This window comes from Carassius gibelio, chromosome A12, assembly GCF_023724105.1.
Source record: "Carassius gibelio isolate Cgi1373 ecotype wild population from Czech Republic chromosome A12, carGib1.2-hapl.c, whole genome shotgun sequence".
NCBI classification, from domain to species: Eukaryota; Metazoa; Chordata; class Actinopteri; order Cypriniformes; family Cyprinidae; genus Carassius; species Carassius gibelio.
The window spans coordinates 10,117,056-10,135,411 of NC_068382.1; the positions used below are offsets into that span (position 1 = coordinate 10,117,056).

General features: G+C 37.1%; 3 protein-coding genes across 3 annotated transcripts in view; 2 read left to right on the forward strand and 1 right to left on the reverse strand.

The window, feature by feature from the left end:
- LOC128025726 (arf-GAP with dual PH domain-containing protein 1-like) overlaps nucleotides 1-252 on the reverse strand; it is a 17,159-nt gene extending 16,907 nt beyond the window's left edge. The window contains exon 1 of the mRNA XM_052612259.1: nucleotides 1-252. This exon is cut by the window's left edge and continues 24 nt beyond it. Coding sequence (XP_052468219.1) covers nucleotides 1-67 — 67 coding nt within the window. The 5' untranslated portion in view covers nucleotides 68-252.
- Nucleotides 253-4,209: 3,957 nt separating this feature from the next.
- Nucleotides 4,210-8,559, forward strand: LOC128025738 (ER lumen protein-retaining receptor 2). Its single transcript, XM_052612276.1, has 5 exons — nucleotides 4,210-4,412; nucleotides 4,956-5,056; nucleotides 6,261-6,419; nucleotides 6,825-7,077; nucleotides 7,882-8,559. The coding sequence occupies exons 1-5, from the start codon at nucleotides 4,322-4,324 to the stop codon at nucleotides 7,914-7,916; spliced, it is 639 nt and encodes a 212-aa protein (XP_052468236.1). The 5' UTR covers nucleotides 4,210-4,321; the 3' UTR covers nucleotides 7,917-8,559.
- Nucleotides 8,560-10,189: 1,630 nt separating this feature from the next.
- LOC128025711 (diacylglycerol lipase-beta) lies at nucleotides 10,190-18,135 on the forward strand. Its single transcript, XM_052612226.1, has 15 exons — nucleotides 10,190-10,494; nucleotides 10,710-10,861; nucleotides 10,946-11,120; nucleotides 11,758-12,025; nucleotides 12,849-12,971; nucleotides 13,048-13,175; nucleotides 13,247-13,373; nucleotides 14,352-14,435; nucleotides 14,684-14,761; nucleotides 14,844-14,924; nucleotides 15,004-15,131; nucleotides 15,912-15,980; nucleotides 16,104-16,176; nucleotides 16,245-16,492; nucleotides 17,525-18,135. The coding sequence occupies exons 1-15, from the start codon at nucleotides 10,400-10,402 to the stop codon at nucleotides 17,712-17,714; spliced, it is 2,019 nt and encodes a 672-aa protein (XP_052468186.1). The 5' UTR covers nucleotides 10,190-10,399; the 3' UTR covers nucleotides 17,715-18,135.
- Nucleotides 18,136-18,356: the final 221 nt, after the last annotated feature.

Sequence of the window (18,356 nt, forward strand, 5' to 3'; positions counted from 1 at the left end):
TGTCGTTACCGGCCCGCTGCCGTAGATCGCGCAGGACGCAGCTGTTCCGCTCGGCCTCTCCCGCCATGACTCGCCGGAGGAACGGATCGATTCTCGGGTGATGTGTCGCGAGCAGGTGGATGTACGGAGAAGCGACGGACTCGTTCAGATGACCGCAGGCGCGTCTAGAGCTGAAGCCCGAGGCGCAGTCTCTTAATGGGGACCAATATAGATTTTCTCTTCCTCTTTGTGTTTGCGCTGAAGGTTGAGAGAGAGAGACAGAGAGAGAGAGAGAGAGAGAGAGAGAGAGAGAGAGAGAGAGAGAGAGAGAGAGAGAGAGAGAGAGAGAGAGAGAGAGATCGTTTTATTTTATTTCTCAGCTTCCCCTTTATTCTGTTCACAGACTGGAGACACAGAGACCCCTAGCGGCGACTTTCGGAATCAACCTTTAAATACACCGCGAGAACGTCTGCTGCTTGTCAAACATGTTTTGATAGTTCAATATTTTTTTTAAATATGTTAAGATGTATTTGATACTTTCAATTGATTTAGGATTTTAAAAAACGTCTTCGTTTGGAAGTTATAAGCCTTTAACCAAAGGACGCAAATCTGTTCTGGGTGAAGGAGACCAGAAGTGAATGTTGGGTGATGGTCTGTTTTTAATATGCAATGGATTATCACCATGAAAACAACAGAGAGAACATCATCATTTCAGGAAATTATTTTTATTAACATAATTTAAGGGAAAACGTTATTGTTTTCGTTGTTTTTCATCTCAGTTATCACATCTCTAGTCAATCGTTTCCACTTTTTGATTCGTATTTTGAAATTAGAAAATCTCTATTATAAAATATAAAATAATCAAGGAGTCGAATTTGGTCAAATTCTGCACTTTTTGTGAGTAGGAAGTCACAAAGTGAAACTATTTTACTATTTACTATTTTAAATTAAATTTGCAACTAAATCACACAATGAGCAATATTATCATTATTATTATTATCACGGTGTTGATCAAGTGTGTTGAAAATGTTCAAAGAGTACTGATACATACAATGAAAGCATGAGTTTTCTGTTAAATCCAACAAACACTTTTTGAATGCATAAACATACGAATATATAAATTTAAAAAATGATGGCTGGATTTAAACTAAGGAAAAATCTAGGCTGGGTAACTTTTCAAAATAATATTTTATCTGCTAACAGGTACATGCACAAATACAGTTTTATAAAATGATAAACCTCACATTTCACTCTCACTTCACTATTTTTTTGGAAAATTATCAAAATAATAAGTTAAATGAATTTGATCTGCTTCATAAACAATTTTACATAGACTGCCTTATTATCCAAAGTGTTGAGATTTTACTAATAAACATTAGATTGTTTTCAATTTACCAGTTAAGATTTACAACAAGTATTTTATCCGATGTTTGCACTGGTCTGAACAAAAGGGCAGACGGAAAACTGGATAAAACTGGATGGCTTTTGTGTAACTACATTACCCAGGAGTCTTTGAAAAATTTCCACCAATCAGGGAAAAGAACAGCATGTGTTGCAGGTGACAATTAATAAATACAAATGTATGGACTTAAAAATCACGACCATGTGTTTAGAAACATATTTCAAGCTTGTTTTCTTATTGAAGTCGTTTGGGAGATTGATGGGAGCGCTGATTGCTGGAGATTTTGCAGACTCATGGATAATGTAGTTTTTCACCAGTAAATCCGCTGTTTTAAAAAATATATTTATATATATATAAAAAAAAAGGAAATGTAGGTCTAACTTTAAAGGCTTATAAATTATTGATAAAAATCAATTCCCACATGGAGAAAATTAATGGGAATTTTTCTTCTATTGCAGACCTATCGTGTTCATATTTGATGGCAACAAATATAAATAAATATATAATTCTCACCTGCTGTCACAAAGAAAATCACCTGACAAATGAACAAAGAACATCCAGAAACACTTAAAAGTCACAGAAGCTCAAACGAATGATTATATGATGATGGACATTTGAATTTGAGAATAATATACAAGCGTCTGTTTGTTTAAATGTGGTTTATGAACACGTAGTTGTTTATGACTCTTCTCAACACGCCACCAAACCCTAAAGGTAAACGCTTTAAACGGTCAGTTCAGTTGATCAGAACATCTTTCTCCCCGGTCTCTGTGTGCTGTCTGTCAGTATTTCCAGCTCATCTCTGGCACATCCGGAGCTTCACCGCTGGAGACGTCACTCTGTGTGATGCTCTGAATCTGCTGAGATTCTGATTGAACATAAACTGCTAGCTGTGAAATTAGCCTTAGTACGGCTTGATTCGTTTCAAAATTCATCACACACAGTTTTTGTCCAATTTGATATACAGTAAACCCTAAAATATATAATTGATTTACAGTTTTTGCCCAATTTGAGTTTTTTTTTCCATTTTTTTTTTCATTCTAAATAACCTATAAAATATATTCTTTATTTATCACTTTTTGTTCAATTTAGGTACAGTAAACTATAAAATATATAATTGATTTACAGTTTTTTTTTCAGATTTGATTCTCAATAAACATAAAATGTATAAAATATTTAATTGATGTATAGTTTTATGTAAAAAAAAAAAAATCACTATAAACCATAAAATATATCAAATATAAAATTCATTTATAGTTTTTTTTTTGTTTTTTTTGTCTGATTTCATTTGCAATCAACTATGAAATATGTAATGGATTAACAGTTTTTGTGCTATTTGTAATAAACCATAAAATATTAAAATACATTATTAATTGACAGGTTTTTGTTTGATTTCATTCTAAATAAATTATAAAATATATTATTAATTTACCAGGGTTTTTTTTATGTAATGTACAATAAACTATAAAATATATAATGGATTTATGTTTTTTGTCTGGTTTCATTTGCAAAGAAAAAAAAAAAAAGAAAAATACAATATATAAATGATTTGTCAGATTTAATTCTCAATGAACTATTTAAAGATATAAATGATTTACATTACATTCTTTTTCCAATTTGTTGCACAATAAACCATAAAGTATATCAAATATTTTTGATATTTTTTTCATCTATAATGGATTTACAGTTTACAGTGTAATAAATCTACTTTTGTTCTCAGTATTTGGGTTCAGCTTTCATTTGTGATGTAATATTGACTGAACACTTGATGAGGTAAGCAGAACCTTTAGTTTAAGCAATTCACATTCATTAAAAATTATATATATATATATATATATATATATATATATATATATATATATATATATATATATATATATATATATATATATATATATAAGCTCACTTTATATAATGTGAGCGTATATTATAAATGCTAAATAAGCCAGTATTTCAACTTTCCATTTACAATGCAATAATAAAAACAATTGAGTTAAAAATAAAAACTACTTTAAGATGGAAATGAGACACACATATCCGGCAAAGCAATGGAGTGACAATTGCAAATAATTAATACTGATTTATTTAGTCAAGTTATTAAAAAAAAAATATATATATATATATATACATTAAATTTAGTAATTGATTTTTTTGTTTTGAATTTTTACATATATATTTTTTATATAAAAATAAATGGATAATTAATGGATAATATTCTATAATATTAATTATCTCGCTATTTATAATTAAGAATGATAATGAATGAATAATTACTTTTGTTTGTAATAATACATCTAATATTTCATGCTGTAAATCCACGTTTCATATGCGTTTCAGTGATTTTTGCATGTGATTGCACGTGTGAAGTTCATGTGGAGTTTCAGTAAGAGTGTTTGAATAAGAGTTGGTTTCTAAACACCACAGATCCTCACGAGCAGGATCCAACACACTTCCCAGGACACAACTTTACAGAAACAGAAAAAAAAACCTGAGGAAAAGAAACAGACACGACAGAAAAGTCAAAATAGGCGGAGCTTTGGTAAAAAAAGAAAAAAAGCGCTCCTGTCGTCACGTGTCACCTGTTACTTTTCTCCGCGTTGTTAAAAGCGGACCAATCAGAGTCGTCTGCGATTATTGTCTCATGCTTTTACTTTATAAAACTTTATTACGCGGATTCACATTAGCATTCAAATGCTTGCAATCATGTAACTGTCTATATTTTATTACTTATATTGCTAGTATATATTTATATTTGTTACTTTATATGATAATTACAGAGTCGGTTGTCGGAGCCACAGCGCGTCCTGACGAGCATCATCATCATCATCATCATCATCATCACCGTGGCCACGTCACGCTGCTCTCGCCATCTTCAGCCGTGTTTACTGCGCGCTGGTCAGCTCAGATCAGCACTGGGACCTTCATCAGAGCCAAAGAAACATGAACATATTCAGACTGACGGGGGATCTGTCCCACTTAGCAGCCATCATCATCCTCCTGCTGAAGATATGGAAAACCAGGTCGTGTGCAGGTGAGCACAAGCGATGTGACCTGGACACGCGCAGTGTGCACTGTTTAGGGATGTTTCTGAGTGTGTGAACTTCACATTTGGTGAAAGTGTGCTGATCCGTTTGTGTGTGTGTGTGTGTGTGTGTGTGTGTGTGTGTGTGTAAGCTCATGCACTAGGCCTCATTAGAGGTGTAGGTGTTTCTGAGTCTCCTGTCTGAATGCACGCGTGTTAAGTGAGGTGCATTGCTCCAGTCAGATTCACGACACATGCATCAGAAGAAATAGGCTTAAAATGTTTCACTGTGGAGTTTAGCTCCATGTGGCCCATCAGGCTGTAGATAAGTTAAGTTGACTCTCTCGGTCTGATTGCATGCTCTGACGTGGCAGCAGGATCTCATTAGAATATTATTTGTTTAACATTGACGAATTGTTGTAATGTTGTTTTGTGAGCTTACTGTACACGGACTGTTTACTCGTGCATGCTGTACTACGGCATTAGTGATGTGTATAAAGCAAAAGGAGACAGAATAGTGTTGAAGTGCATGTTGTTGTTGCTGTTTTTCAGGAATCTCTGGGAAGAGTCAGATCCTCTTTGCCTTGGTGTTCACCAGCCGCTATCTGGACCTTCTCACATCCTTCATCTCCTTGTACAACAGCACCATGAAGGTGAAGCTGAGCTGATTCAAGTGTTCAACACATGCACACACCTGTGCCTTTTCACAAACCCACCAGACCTGTTATATTAAATCTGGTGAGGCAATGTATTCCAGACTGAATGGTGTGCTACCACAGACAACTCCTCAGATAAAGCAGTCAAAACACAGTCAGAGCTAGTTTACTCTAGAATATAGATGTTCATGAACTCCAGCGGCATGAAAACACTTTTTTTTCTGTTTTTCTTAACAGAAAATCAAAGAGGAAAGAAGTGTAATTTGATTTTAATTAAAAGAATGTTCTGTATTTTATTTCTATAACATATATTCTGTAATGCTTTGTATTATTAGATGGGTTGTCATAATATTAATCTCTAAACTATGCACTATTATGTTTTTATAGAAAATAATTAAAATAATATTATAATCAATGCATAATATTTTCTATTAACAATACATTATAATATTATAATACAATGCATGGCACATATCATATATTGGATTTGTAAAAAAATAAATATGAATATATACCCTCTACCAATATTGGCACCCATGGTAAATATGTACAAAAGCGGCTGTGAAAATAAATCCGCATCATTTATCTTTTTGATTTTTCATTAATAAAATCCATAAAATCCGAACCTATCATTGAAGTAAAAGTGTTGAAAGTGGGGGAACACACATTACGAAATAAATGTTTTTCTCCAGTGCATGTTGGCCATAATTATTGGCACCCCTAGAAATTCTAATAAGTAAAATATCTTTGAAGTATATTCTCCTTCATATTTATATAATTGTTTTTGGCACACCCAGGTGAATAAAAGCATGAAACTGTCCAGCCATGAGGGATAATAAATATGAGGAACACAAAGGCCAAATGTCATGAATCATCCATCACAAGGAGTAAAACCAAAGGATAGAGTTCTTCTGATGTGCAGAACAAGATTAAGATTCACAAAATAGAAACTGGCTGTAAGACAAGCGCTAAAGAATTGAAAATCCCCATTTCCCCCATCAGACCAATACTTAAGAAGTTCCAATCAACTGAAGATATTACAAATCTGTCTGGAAGTGGACGTGTGTGTATTGTAGTGATTTTGAGTGTGTTCATAGATAAGTCACCAACTTCTGTATCATTCAGTTGAAGTAGAATAGAATCTAAACCTCAGAATGTGGAGATGGTTAAAGAGACTCTCTTGTGTCATGTTTCCATGCAGGTCATCTATATCGCATGTGCCTATGCCACGGTTTACCTGATATACGTCAAGTTCAAGGCCACGTATGATGGCAACCACGACACGTTCAGGGTGGAGTTCCTGGTCGTTCCAGTCGGCGGTCTGGCCTTCCTCGTCAACCATGACTTCTCTGTTTTGGAGGTTAGAGAACAAACCCATACTTGCATTCATTAAAGCAATAAACCCCAAGAAACCATTAGAGTGAATTTATAATAAATTCCCTGTAAACCACAGCTTCGCTGGGTTATTGCTTTTATAAAACGGTTATTCCATATATACGTAGTAATATTTCACAAAATAAAACCGAGCAAATAAAGTGTAATGATGTTAATAAAAACAGTATTCTTCCACCAAACAATGTAGCTCCTCAGAATCAGTTGTGATTGTAACAAAGTGGTTGCCGAGCAACACACAGAAGTAAACAAAGGTGAATGTTACATTGTAGAGTCATTCACAACGGCATCACACACAACTCGACCAATCAGAATCAAGGAGCGGAACTCTCTGGCTCGCTCTGTTCATGTTCTCGTCATCTCTTGGTTCTAGATCATGTGGACGTTCTCCATCTATCTGGAGTCGGTGTCCATCCTCCCACAGCTGTTCATGATCAGTAAGACGGGAGAAGCCGAGACCATCACCACGCACTACCTGTTCTTCCTCGGCCTCTATCGAGCGCTGTATCTCATCAACTGGATCTGGCGCTTCTACTTCGAAGGCTTCTTCGACATGATCGCCATCGTGGCCGGCGTCGTTCAGACAATCCTGTACTGTGATTTCTTTTACCTCTACGTGACAAAAGGTGAGTGTTTTGGTTTGGGGTTCAGTCGATCCTGAAAACATACTAACTCCAGGTACTCGATTAATCTGGTACTCGAGTTAACAAATGACTGAAATACCCATGCTTGTGTTAAAAATACATCTCCTGTTCAAGAGTGAGTGCGTTAGGACAAGTCTCTTCTCTTTTGCCAAAGATTAAGAGATGGTTATGAAAAATATATAGAATTTAAAGACATTTATACAGGAAGAAGAAAAAAAGTTTGTACTCTAAAGGGGCAACTAAAAGAAAAAATGCTAGTTAAATAAATGTATTTTATATTAATTATATATTTATTGTATATTATATTTAGTTCTGTCAAATGATTAATCGTGATTAATCGCATCCAAAATATAATATGTGTCTATGTACCGTGCGTGTATTTATTTATTATGTTATAAATAAATATTATATATATTAATAAATATTATTAATTTATAAATGTTTGTTTTTGAGTGTGTATATTGACTTTCAATCAGGAAAAAAAAAGTGTTTTAAACTTCAGCTGATTGAGAAAGCAGTGTGTAAAAGTGCTAGCATTGACTGTAATCAGTAAGAAAACGCTCATCTCAGGCTTGAATGTTTTAATTCAGTGTGAAAGCATCATCTCAAGCACTTGCTCTGCGTACATGCAGAAATACATCAGCATTGCAGTTTAGGTTCAGATTGAATGGCCGCATTGATCCCAACTTCACTAAATGTTTATCAGGATGCTTTGCTTTGTCTTAACTCATTGAGCTTCAGTCTGGCAGTTGAAAGCAGCTCAAGTGTTCCTCTCCCTTATTTCAGTGTTGAAAGGAAAGAAGCTGAGTCTGCCAGCGTAGGTCTGAAAGAGATCGGTGCGAGGAGCGTCACGGGACGACGAGGACGAGTCAGATGCTTGAGACGGAGGACGAAAGAAGAGATCCAGTCCGGTGCTCCGGAACAGCTCTGGATTCAAGCCCAGAGAAAAACCAAGTCTTCGGATTCCTGTTTTATGCATCTTGTCTTACCCTTTTTTATTATTCTGTATCAAAGAGAAAGTTTTCTACATCAAACGTGTAACTATGATTTAACCAGCGGCAGTGTAAACCAGCTGGAGACGGCCTCGTCTGGCAGTGCAAACACACAGGGACTGATTCTTATGATGGATATTGATTTGCTTTGTAAGAGTATTTTCAATCTGATTAAATGTACATGTTTTCAAAAAGATTACAGGAGTATTTGGTGCTCCATGGGATAAAATTGAATATAAAATAAGTTTTTGCTCAATTTCTTGATGCAATGATCCTTTAAGAAGATCGGTCATAATAAAGTGGTTCCCCAAAGTGCTCGTTTAATTGGGTTCAAGATGGAAATTTGTTCTTAAAACGACTCAACTTTTGGGAACCATGCCACTGTCTGGCAGCGTACAGTATTGGCACGGTCTTTATTACTGTAAATGGCTTCTAAAAGATCCAAAAAATAAATCGTACAAATTTTCCCACAGATTATTATGCCGTTTATTTTTTGGATATTTTTTAAATCTTCAATTGAACATCAAGTGACCCATAAAGCGACTTAATCACACAAACACCTCATTAAAACCAGCAGTTTTTAATCGGATCAGTGAATCATTTCTCGATTCATTCACGGATCGGAGTGAATCGACTCAAGCGGTTGAACTCTGATTCATGAATCATTTAGTGAAGTATAAACGAGGAGATGTTTAGGCAATACTTACATTGTTCGCTTCACATCTTTATTCTCAGCGGTAACTGATGTGTTATTGCCAACAGAAACAACATTTGCTTAAGTTTAACACATCAACACAGAATAAATAAGTATAGAATAAGAACCCAAAATTAATCTGTCGCGAAGTAATGTCGCGCATGCGCGATACCAGTTTCGACCTGTTCTTATACAGTCTATGGTTTCGACCAGCAGCCGTTGCTCTTCCGAGCGCATCCGAGTACAGCCGAGAACCGACGATTCGACCAATGGCGCCGAAGCACTGCTCTATAACAGAAGTAAGGTAAGTTATATTATACTTTTTAATGGTTGCGACAAACTGTTCTGATATTATATAAATAGACTAGATAATACATGTGTTATGAATTAACTTTTAATGGCAGCAACATAATTAAAATAAATATTCATGTTGTATAATAAACTAGATATTGATGTATTGCGATAAACAAACTGGTAATATCTCTTAGGTTGAAGCACGGAAACTGCCAAATTAGTTCTGTATCAATAATACGATTAAGAAATAATTTAGCATGTTTTGAAAAAGATCAGTATTTCATATACCTCTAAAAATAAACAATTTGCATATACCCCTACACTGTTTTTTACTCAAGATTATTTTGGAACGATTTATTAATAGAAAACTGGAGTGTATGATAGAAAGTCAATGTCATTTTTTATACCGAGAATGACATTTTGAAATATAAAGAACTATTATAAATGTGTTTATTTTTTAAGAAAATACCATATACATAAAAGAAATGGACTTAATGTAAATCACTTTCTTCACATTTTATAAAAGACTTTAAATGACTTCTGAAGATCATGTGACACTGAAGACTGGAGGAATGATGCTGAAAATACAGCGAAGCATCACAAAAATAAATTACACTTTAACAGAGATTCACACAGAAAACAGCTGATTTACATTAGAATAATATTTTTTTAAATGTACATGTATTTTTTAGCAAATAAATGAGAAGAATAGATTTCAAAAACATATTAAAAATCGTATAAGCCCCAAACTTTTGAAAGTTTACAAAAGTTATGTAAATATATTGAAACGAATCAAAACCAAAAACACGCAATGCTCCGAAAGCACTGAAATTTGTGTCATTTTCTTTCTCTTTTTTTCCTCAACCTTTTTTCTATGTAATACCTCTTTCTTTTTCTTCTTGCACTCAATTAATAAAGCATTAAACACACAGAGAGACAGAGACACACACAGAGAGAGACACACAGAGACACACACACACACACACACACACACACACACACACACACACACACACACACACACACACACACACACACACACACACAAAGTAAACAGAATGTTCGTTCGGAAACGGGAATTCCACACGGAATTATTTCGCTGCGGACACATTCCGGACACATTTGGTTGCTGCACAGACGATAGTAAACAACAAACCCGACCCGACATGTTTCTTCATCTGGGGCGTCAGTTAAAGAGGCGTTAATTCCCGACATGTCGCAATATCGAGAAGCAGAGCAGGTTGCGGGCTGGCAGTGGTTCTGTAACACATTAATGACCGCGGAAGGAGCTCTGAGAGCTTGAGAAGCGCGTTATTGTGTCAGGATGCCCGCGATGGTGCTCTTCGGGCGCCGGTGGCGGATCGCCAGCGATGATCTCGTGTTTCCCGGAGCCCTCGAGCTGTTGATCAGAGCTGTGTGGTGAGATAAACCCCGAAACAACTGTCTTTAGAGCCTCTACACGACCAGGAAGTGTGTGAGACTGTTGTAAAGTTACACAGAAATACCAAAACAACTCTCTTACTAATGCTAAGATCATGCAGCCAACTTACCTTGCTAGTTTGATAACTGCAGTGCTACAACAAAAGTAAACACAAAAAGACACGTGTCGTGTGTTTAATCTCTCTCTCTCTCAGGTGGATCGTGACTTTAGTTCTGTTCACTAATCACCAGGGAAGATTCGACTGTCAGGGTGGAGCTAATCTACATAATTACCTCATAGTCCTTCTGGTTCTGCTGGGGATCATCATCCTGACCCTCTGTGCAGTCGTGTATCTGAGTGCTCAAGGTGAGTGTGTGTGTGTGTGTGTGTGTGTGTGAGTGTGTGTTTCCTCTCATCAGTGTGATGCTGACTCTGCTGTGGTTGTTTCAGGGTCCATCATGAGCCCAGGTCCCCGGCGGTGTGTGCCCGCTCTGGTGTATGTGCGTGCGCTGCTGTACGTCCCTGAGCTCGTCTGGGCCGCTCTGGGGGCCGTCTGGGTGTCTGACAGCAGCTCGGGGTGCGAACCAGCCGAGGTCAGCTTTGTGATCGGAGCCGTGGTGTCCAGGTCAGGACTCAGTGAATCCTTTTACAAGATTTGAATAAATTTAGTCATCAGGGATGTTAAATTTATCAAAAGTGACCGTAAAGACATTTATAATGATGCTAAAGACTTCTATTTCAAATAAATGTTGTTCCTTTGAACTATCTTTGAATCCTGACAAATAAAATGCATCAGTTTCCACAAAAATATTAAATGTTTTCAACATTGATGATAATCAGAAATGTTTCTTGAGCAGTAAATCATCATATTTTCATGATTTCTGAAGATCATGTGACACTGAAGACTGGAGGAATGATGCTGAAAATACAGCGGAGCATCACAGAAATAAATTACACTTTAACAAATACTCACACAGAAAACAGATGTTTTACATTAGAATAATATTTCACAATTTTTACAGTATTTTTGATCAAATACTTGAGCAGAAGAGACTTCCAAAAAATGTATATACTGCCAACCATGTTACGTTTTAGAATTCGTTATCAAAAAGAGTTAATGTTGTCTTGAGATGGCACGATGAACACTTAACTATTTGTGTGATATAATATCTTTAACAGGAAACTGCTCAATGGATTGGTTCATGTTTTGAATGTTATCTTGAATAGTCCTCCAAACCCTGTGTGTGTGTGTGTGTGTGCAGCTGGATCATCCTGCTGTCGATGGTGGTGGGTGTGCTGGTGGTGTTTGATCCTCTGGGCAGTGTGAGGCCGGGCTCTCTGCCGGACGTCCCGCTGGACGTGAGGGATCAGGAGAGCACCAGGTCATCTCAGATCTTCTCCACAGCTCACACGCTGGCGTCGAGGGTCTGGGAGAGTCGTCTGCGTCTGCTGTGCTGCTGCGTGCCTCAAGACGACAGCCACCGAGCCGCCTTCTCCAGCATCGCTCAGCTCGTCAGCGGCTTCTTCCTGGTGATCCAGCAACACTTCACCACAGACATTTATTCATTTCAGCCTTTACTAATGCATTCATGAAGCCTAAAGTTACATCTGTTAATATTATTTAAAAGTTGTATTTATAATATCTTGCATTGCAAAACAAAAACCCAGTTCATGTCAGTTAATGCTAACTAATATTAACTTTATTGCGAGGCGTCACCTAAAATTCTGACTTCTTTCATTAAAGCTGCAGTAGGTAACTTTTGTAAAAATATATTTTTTACATATATGTTAAACCTGTCATTATGTCCTGACAGTAGAATATGAGACCGATAATCTGTGTAAAAATCAAGCTCCTCTGGCTCCTCCCAGTGTCCTATTGCCATTTGCAGAAACTCCATCGCTCCCGGTAAAAATCAACCAATCAGAGCTGCGGTCCGTAACTTTGTTTGTGTTCAAAATGTAGAAAAATGTATATAATAAGTGAGTACACCATGAATCCATTTACAAACCGTGTTTTTAGCTTGTCCTGAATCACTAGGGTGCACCTATAATAAGTGTTTATATTCGGACTATTTTAGATTGCTTCGGGGGTACCGCGGCGGAGTAACCCAGTACCTTTGTGATTCTTCATAGACATAAACAGAGAGAAGTAGTTCCGGCTACGATGTTCTTCCGCAAGACGCAAGCAGTTCTGTTTATTAACCGCTAGAGCGTCAAAAGTGCCCTACCGCAGCTTTAAGTCGTTAATTATAATGTAAATATGTTATAGTCGTTAATCCATAAATGAATGATACCACTAGTTTTATATGAGAAGAGCTCGGAGAAGCTAGTGCTAAGAGACGGATGTTTGCAGGACACAGACCTGGTTCCCAGTGACATCGCCGCTGGGCTTTCTCTTCTGCATCAGGAGCAGGACAAAGTGCAGCGCTGCAGGGACCCTGAAGAGGTCGTGACCCGCAGCCCGTCCTCCCCGAGAGTGAGTCTGACAGAGCTATAAAGCCTGCTGGATTATAGACGCAGTGTAGTTTCTGACTGCGTTCTGTCGCTCTCAGACAGATGATCTGGAGCTGGAGCTGGAGAAGGCCACTCACTTCATGCAGTTTGCAGCAGCGGCGTACGGATGGCCGCTGTACATCTACTCAAACCCTCTCACGGGGATCTGCAAGCTCAGCGGAGACTGGTGCGTATGACCTCTGCCAGCTGAAGGTAACCGTGTTGAACACAGACATGCACTCACTGACGTCTGCACAGCTGTCGAAGCCATCATGTGGAGCCAGACCTGGTCGGAGGAGAACACCTGGGATGTCACTTCAGCTCCATCCTACAGAGCACAGGCCTGCAGTACAGAGACTTCATCCACATCAGCTTCCACAACCAGGTGACGTCCCGCTGGCTTCAGAAGACCTGCACTTACACCTGCATATGGCTTCATGCAATAGTGCGGACTGCAGTTTCATTCAGTATAGAAATGCACCACTTTTCTGCCTTTACAAAAAACATAGTTCATGGTACTGTGTTTCAGTGGGGCTTATTCTGAAACCAGCTGCACTTATTACTTTTTATTTTCCGGCTACTCATCAATATTCAAAAAAAGCTCAATCATTTACCATTTGAAGGTCACGGCATAAGAAAATAGTTTGTGTAAAAGTTTTTTTTTTTTTTTTTTTAAATGCATGTTGTTTCTGATCATTGACAAATTAAAATTTGCTCATTTAGTCTATAGAAAGTTATTGTCTCTTGTTGTTTGCCTAAAAAAAAGTTTGTAAACAAACTGGCATTTAAAGAGTTAAAATATTGAAAATGAATGTTTTTTTGGTAGTTCTGAAAAACATTATTGTGTAATATATTTAAAACATTTTTGATCATCTGTAACTTTTTATTGTTTTATTTAATAATTATTTTTTATTTTATATTATTATTTTGTTATTATTATTACTTTACAATCATGTTGAAGTGGTCTATGGTAAAGTGGAAGGGGATTTCTCTAAACACTTTATAGTTATAAAGTATACTTTATAGTTGGTTTTTATAAAAAGTATGAACATTCTGATTTGTCACGTTTTTCTCAAATCATTCAGCGCCAAAAAAGTAACATTTCAGCTTTTCTATTTTAAGAATAATAATAATAAAAAAAAAAAATATGCAGTTCTAGAAGAAAAAATAAATAAATATGAAAATCATCCAAGAATATATTTTATTTCTCCCAAATAAAGCTATTCGAGCCATCGGGTGGAAATTCCGTTTCCTTTCCCTTTTTCCAAAGCTGTTAATATCGCAGTAAAGCTAAATATCAAAGTGTCCGTGTTTTCTGAAACTGTGCAGTCCAACCTACAGCAAGGTTTTTTTCCTGTTGTAGATCTACGAGATCCCGTTTTTCGTGGCTCTGGATCATGAGAGAGAGGCGGTGCTGGTCGCGGTGAGAGGAACGCTGTCTCTGAAGGTGAGTGTGGAGCATCAGTCAAACACAGATGATGAGGATCAGATGCTCGGTGTGTGGTGAAGCAGCGGTCACTAGTGTGTTTGACCTGGACGCTCACACTCCTGTCGTTCCTGAGCCGACCCTCTCATCCACTGCACTCTTTCTCATCTCTCCATCATCCATCTCTCCATCCATTTGTTGTTTTTGATCCATCACGTGATGATGAGCATTGGGCCAGAGCTGCATGTTGACGCGGTTTGGTTTTTCAGGATGTGTTGACGGATCTGTCGGCTGAATGTGAGGATCTGTCTGTCGAAGGTGTTTCAGGAACCTGCTACGCTCACAAGGTGACCAAACCTCTTCCATCGGTCTCTGCATTTTACCGTCTCGTGATCTCTCTCACGGTTGAACTCTGTGTCTGTGTCGCAGGGCATTTCTCAAGCTGCACACTACATCCACAAGAGACTGGTGAAGGATGGGATTCTGAGCCAGGCGTTCAGCGTCGTTCCTGTGAGTGTGTTTCTGTGGCGCTGATGTTCTCCGCTCATGAAGAGCCGCTGGATGACGCTGGTCTGGTGTTTGTGTGCAGGAGTATAAGCTGGTGATCTGTGGTCACAGTCTGGGAGCCGGAGCCGCTGCTCTTCTGGCCGCTCTCCTGCGCAGCACACACCCCACGCTCCAGTGCTACGCCTTCTCTCCACCAGGGGGCCTGATGAGGTCACTCACACACACACACACACACACACACAGGCGCAGACACTCACACAGACACACACACACCTCACGCTCCAGTGCTACGCCTTCTCTCCACCAGGGGGCCTGATGAGGTCACACACACACACACACACACACACACACTCATGTTTGTTTTTGTGTAAAGTGTGTTCATCCCATAGGTGTAATGGTTTTTATTCTGTAGAAACTGTATATTCTATCGTCCTTCACCAACCCTACACCTAACCCTAACCCTCACAGGAAACTTTGTGCATTTTTACTTTCTCAAAAAAACTCATCCTGTATGATTTATAAGTGTTTTGAGAAATGGGGACATGGGTTATGTCCTCATAAGTCACCCTCTCCTTGTAATACCTGTGTCATACCCATGTCATTATACAGAGTTGTGTCCTGATATGATACGAAAACAAGAGCACACACACACACACACACACACACTCACTCGCACACACACGTATATATAATTATTCAATTAATAATTTATCAATAATTTATTAACGGTCAAAAAAAAGTAACAAAGATTTTTTTTTTTTTTTGGTGTTTTTATGCTTCAGTTTATATATTTATTATTTTTTGATAAAGAAAACAGTAGTAAAAATGTGAAATATTTTTTAATATTTGAATTTAATATTTGTTTCCAGTGTGCATTCTGTTAAGCTGTAATTTATAATGTGTAACGTTTGCTCCGTTTCTTCTAGAACGGTGTTTTTGCCGTGCTGTGTTCTGTGTTGTTGGTAAACTCTCTTCTGCTGTGTTCCTCAGTAAAGCGCTGGCTGATTACTCCAAGCAGTTTGTCGTCTCGGTGGTGCTGGGAAAAGACCTTGTACCCAGGTCAGATTCAGCCGTCAATCATTTATTCACATGAGTAAACGTGTGGCTATATTTAGAGAGCCTGTTTCTGGCTCCTCTTTCTCTCTTCTGCTTGTATCACTTCTTCTTCATGTGTTTCTCTAGACTGAGTATTCCTAACATGGAAGACCTGAAAAGAAGATTGCTAAAAATGGTGTCTAACTGCAGTAAACCAAAGGTAGGGTCCTTCACTAGTGATAAAGAAGACGTTGTGCTGTTTCCTGCACCCGTGTCTGTCTCTCTCAGTATAAGATCTTGCTGCACGGCTGCTGGTACGAGCTGTTCGGAGGAACTCCCAATGACTTCCCAACGGAGCTGGAGACGCGGCCCGAGGAGATGCTGAACCAGCCGTTGTTGGGTGAGGAGAGTCTGTTTCGGCGCTCCAGCACCTATCAGAGCCTGTCCTCTGACGAGTCGCCCCCCCGCCCCACACACCCGCCCCTGTTCCTGCCGGGACGCATCCTGTACATCACAGAGGACGGGCCCGAGCCCAGGTCAGCCGCTCACACCCGACTGACTGATGGCTTACCACACTCTATTAGACAGATCTGATTAGCATACATTTATTCAAAAATATATTATTATTAACATTAAAATTTTACTATATCAAAGATTAATTTATTCATGCATGTAATTAAAAATATAATTATGCAAATGTAATAATCGAAAATATGCAATAAAAACTATTAAACGTATTCATACATCTTATTAAAAAATATAGTAATTAAAGTAATGGTAAAGTATTATAAATAAAATATATAATAAAAAACAGATAAGTAAAAAAATATAATTGAAAATATTGGTTAAAATAATTAAGTACAATATATAGTACAAACCTATTAAATTTGGATCTGAAATTGTATTTATTCATGGCTGTGATTAAAAAAATATATATTATTATTAAAGATAAATTAAAAATGTGTAATACAAAATTATATTTATTGATGTCTGTTATTAGAAGAATATTATTAAAGTAATGGTTAAAATGTAGTCATACCTGTAATTAAAAAAAGATAATTATAAAAAAATAATAATAATATATAATCAAAGCCTATGTTTTCAAGTATAATATATAGTACAAACCTATTAAATTTGTGTCTGAAATTATATATCATGGCTGTAATTAAAAAATAAATATCCCAATTTTTTTTTAAAATAATAGTTAAAAATAATTGAAAAATGTGATATAAAATATATAATAAAAAACAATATACCTGTTAAACCTGTAAATAAAATAAAAAAATAATAATAATAATAATAATTGAAAAATGTGTAATTCAAAATTATATTTATTCATGGCTGTTATTAGAAAAAATATTATAATTAAAGTAATGGTTACAAATTAAATAAAATGTATAATAATATTAAATTACAATATAATATTAAATGCCTTTTTGTCTGAAATTGTTTATTCATGGCTGTAATTAAAGAATATAATTAAATTACAGTAAATAGTAAAAAGACAATCAAATTGATTGATGTTTTTCCTCAAAGGAAGGATCACACGTGTGTCTCTCTGTTCTCAGACACTGCTTCTCTCAGGTGAGATACCGTGCCGAGTGGTCGAGCGAGGGGTCGTTCAGTAATGTTCTGATCAGTCCACGGATGATCACTGATCACATGCCTGACGTGGTTCTGCGGGCGCTGCGCAGTCTGACCCATGAACACCCGTTCGCTCTCTGCTCGTCATCCACCAGCCATCTGAACGTCATCTGAGCTTCAGTTAAAACAGAGACATTTACTGGACTCCTCCTGTCATTCTGACTCTGCATTTACACTCCCATCACCCTGCCTGCTTTTTAAAGGCTTCATGAACTGCCATATATTCCCATCATCCATAAAGTCAAGATGTGACACTGTTTTTAACTCTGTGGTGTTCAGCAGGAAGAGTTCCTTTCATTGATGTGTGATTAAGACTCTGTATTTTCAGTGTTGTGTGATGTATCTTCATCACTTCAGTATCAGGTGATCAGTAGGAGAACACCGTTTGAGACATTGATGCATGGCACCAAATGCATGAAAACATTTATTTTGATATAGATGAGAGCTTCATATCAGAGTCTGTTCATTTACGCCACTGCAGACTTTTGTTTCAGGATATCATGCTTTTATCCAAAATAAAAATGCTGAGGAAGAATTGTTCAATTTAATTTAATAAGAGGTTCTTGTGAATGATAAATCAGAATATCTTGATATTCTAGATATTATCAAATTGCCTGAGGTTTGAGAACGTAGCGGACGTAGAGGAGTATAATGTAAAAGGAGCTCATTCAAATACTGAGGTGCTAAACCATTCAGGGCTTTATAAGTAATAAGCAATATTTTAAAATCTATACGATGTTTGATAGGGAGCCAGTG